Genomic DNA, 3,870 nt, shown 5'->3' on the forward strand with positions numbered 1-3,870 from the left:
AAGCACCAAATGAAGAAGCCGTCTTTTTTCTCTTCACCGGAGGGACACGTGGCACATACACAGAAATACCCTTAAATCGGTACAAATTAATGATTTCTTGTTTTTTTTTTTTTTTTTTACAGATTTTTAGTTAAATAAAATAAAATAAATAAATAAACAGTTTTGAACCTATACTTTTATCAAAATAATAATTCATCATAATTTTTTAAAATATATATATATATATATATAAATTATTTTTTAAAAAATATGATATAAAATTTGTTTTTTTTTTTTTTTTTGGAGAAAAATATGTGTATATTATGTGTAGAACGTGCGAGCATATCTTTCCTTTAGTAGTTGGAATGTGCACGTTTAGGACTCTAGAATGGCAATTTGGATGAGAATACTATGTATGTTGAGAAAAATTACCAAAATACCCCTACGATGAGAATTAATGATCCACGAAGATTTTAATGTTTTCCATTGTGATAGAATGGAGGATGGGATATTGTAGTTTGTGCTCATAGCGATTGGTGGATGCTATCTCCTCATTGAACTTGTATGAATGCATGATATAATATGTTTAGTTCTAGGTGATTGATTTTGCATTCTCCTTGTAGATCGTGCTCATCTTAATAGACCTAAGACTAGGGCGTTAGAGTCAGATCGGCTAGACGATGACCTAGGTTAGAACGCCCGTAGTAGACTAAGCACCTTAGAATCATGAGCGACAATCAAGGGGTATAGACCCTAGTGCTCTATGACTATTAAATAAACTCTGAGAGTCAGAACATAGTAGCCAAGAGTAGAAAATCCATGTTAAGCTACCTAGTCGTCTTAGGAACCTAGTAGACCATCTCAACATCCAAGGTGACAAAAATGATATTTAGATTATGTCTTCGATACTTTAGGTGATCAATAGGAACATTTCCCTAACAAACCATGCATGAGTCAACTAAGTTAAGATTAGGGCACTAGAGCTGAAGTAGTTTACACGTTGACCTAGCTCAATACATTTCTAGTAGATCGAGCACCCTAGGATCGTGAGTGGAGATTAGAGGTCTAGACATGAGTACACTCAAGAATTAGATTAGCCCCAAGAAGCTAGTCCCGATAAGATTTAAACTACCTAGATGCCTCTAAGAACCTAGTAGACCAACACGACATCCTGGAATGACTAATGTAGCTCACTAGGCTATTAGGAGTATGAATGATATCTCTAGAGTCTCCACCTCCTATCTCCTCTAGTTCACCCTTAGTGCTAGCAGCACCGTACCAAGCGGTAGTAGTTTAGGCACCGTCAAGCTATGTTTAGGCCAGATAGGACAATATGTTGAGGTGACTAGATGTCCAACCTTGTGGAAAATGGCTAATGGCCTCCTAATCAAGGTCACTATGAAGGGGTGTAGGACTACCGGTTGATACATTAGCTAGCCAGCACACAAGGTCATTCCCTTCAAAATAGGGTAACTTTATGGTCATGTGGAAAGGTTCACCAACTAAAGCACCATAAATCATGTTCAAATTATCAGACACCACACTACCCCACTAGATTATTGATGAGGTAGCACCTCAACTCAAGATATCCGTCCTTCACTACATAGACAAAACAATCTATCTAAGTCAAAGAACAAAAAGGTCAGAAAATGTCACAACCCGATTTTCAAGACTTTGAATCTCGTACCGTGACTACAAAAACAAGACAAAAGCAAATGGACCAAAAAAATAAAATTGAACAATACAAAATAGTTGTCGTTCAAGTTATTTACAAGCGGGGACGAGAATGTGATACAAATGAATACAAATGACAACCCACAAAAATACAATCTAATTAACGTCTTAGGTCAACACCTCTCTATAATAGTGTAGATCTTGAGCACCTCCCCACCTCGACTAGTACTTGAAAAAGAAAAAGGGAAATGGGTGAGTATAAAAATACTCTCTTATTGCATCCAATTCCTAGTAGGTTTTCACGGGCTTTTCTCGGGCTCTAAGAGGTTCCCTTATATGTCGTAAATGCTATCGGAGTATGGGTCCGTTACCACATTCTCTAGGGTCAAACATCATGAATCTTCTACCTTTGTAATCCCTAATCCTCTCTCACGGGATTAAAATTTAGTTTAAAACACAGAAGTGAGCTATAAAATTTGTGGTTGGTTGAATTATATGAATTAACATAATATTTAAATTAAAAAAGAAAAGAAAATATATTTGAAAGTAAATATTATATTATTATTGCGATGTGTGGTACAATAGGAAGGATTGGAAGGTTTTTATATAATGAAAGCCATAGATGATAGAAGCAAATAGATGAGATTATATTGTTGAAGATTACAATATATCATATGGTCGTCTCCTTTATTGAACTCAATTCAAATGCCTTTGTTTATCTGTCGTTTTTCCTGCAAAACAAACATGAAGCTTAGCCTCAAATATATGCATACCCGTTTGAGTAATTATACGTTATCTTAATATACTCACCTTGTATCTTAGACTTATATAGTTCACGAGTCCTTATTGGCCTAGTAGTAGTAAGGCGATGGTGGGGGAGGAGGCGACTTGTACACGGGCGAGGGTGGCGGAGGAGACTTCTTTGGCGGTGGCGGAGGTGGAGACTTCTTTCGTGGCGGCGGTGGAGGAGGAGATTTCTTTGGTGCGGGTGGAGGGGGTGACTTCTTTCGTGGAGGTGGGGGCGGAGGAGATTTCTTTGGTGCGGGTGGAGGGGGTGGCTTCTTTCGTGGAGGTGGTGGTGGAGGAGACTTCTTTACTTCCGGTGGAGGAGGAGATTTGTATTCGTCGTCCTTCTTAGGAGGTGGAGGAGAGTAGTAGGCAGGTGGTGGCGGCGAAGAGTATTTGACAGGTGGAGGAGGAGAATAGTAGTCGTCGTAGCCTTCAGCAGTTGTGGATGATGAGCTTAAAGCTACCACGCAAACTGCGATAACAAGATGGACAATGATAGACGGAGGACCCATTTTTGCTTATACTTTGGGTTTTCGTAATTCCGATTTTGAAATGAACATTTCTCGAGCTTTATATAGATCTAAAGTTCTTGATTACTCCTCAAATACTAACTAAGTCATTATAAATTGTAATTTAATTCAAAACATTAATATTACTTAATTAAGACGTAGAATTTGAAAGGTTAATTTTAATTAATCATTTATGTTGTAACATTATAGTTAATTTAGTTCGGTTGCATTCGTGAATGATAAACCCGTTAGTCTAATAAACAACTACACAACATAATACTTCATAAATTGAATTAAAAAAATATTAAAAAAAACTACTTTATAATTTTTAAATACCTTTAAAATAAAAATAAAATTACAAAAAACACCTCTACCATTAAATTTGGACGGAAATAATAATAATTTTTTTTTATTAATAAGTATGAGTATTTTTTAAAATTTAAAGGTATTATTAAATTTTTTAAAATAATTTTTTTTTTTTTTTTGGAGTATTTTTAGTAATGTAATTAAGAAAATAAAAAGGTAATTTGAGGTTTGAAGGGTGACGTACAAGTTTACTACTTTTGACTTTGGTAGAGAATGGACTCTCTATTGTAGGTTAAGAAGTACACGATTATCCATATATATATATATATATATATGTATACACGTCTTTACTTTTCAAATTTATTTAGTATTAACTACAATTCTTCGACGTATAAATTTCAATCCATTAAGACCATCCAAGTAATTGGTCTTACTATCGGCTCAGTCGGAAGAATTGTCTTATATATAATGACATGTGTCATCTATTTGATGTGATGTGTTATAAGGATATGTTATGTTATGATGCTATGATATGTTATGATGACATGAGATGTATGACGATGTGATACATTGTGATGATATATCATGTTACGATGATATGTATGTATGAGAT

At 35.1% G+C, this 3,870-nt stretch overlaps 1 protein-coding gene across 1 annotated transcript in view; it reads right to left on the reverse strand.

The window, feature by feature from the left end:
- Nucleotides 1-2,192: 2,192 nt before the first annotated feature.
- Nucleotides 2,193-3,870, reverse strand: part of LOC111476988 (extensin-3-like) — a 28,072-nt gene continuing 26,394 nt past the window's right edge. The window contains exons 5-6 of the mRNA XM_023120881.1: nt 2,464-2,748; nt 2,193-2,384 (exon numbers count right to left, since the gene is read on the reverse strand). Coding sequence (XP_022976649.1) covers nt 2,505-2,748 — 244 coding nt within the window. The 3' untranslated portion in view covers nt 2,193-2,384; nt 2,464-2,504. The remainder of the gene's footprint in view (nt 2,385-2,463; nt 2,749-3,870) is intronic.

This window comes from Cucurbita maxima, unplaced genomic scaffold (assembly GCF_002738345.1).
Source record: "Cucurbita maxima cultivar Rimu unplaced genomic scaffold, Cmax_1.0 Cma_Scf00003, whole genome shotgun sequence".
Lineage (NCBI taxonomy): Eukaryota > Viridiplantae > Streptophyta > Magnoliopsida > Cucurbitales > Cucurbitaceae > Cucurbita > Cucurbita maxima.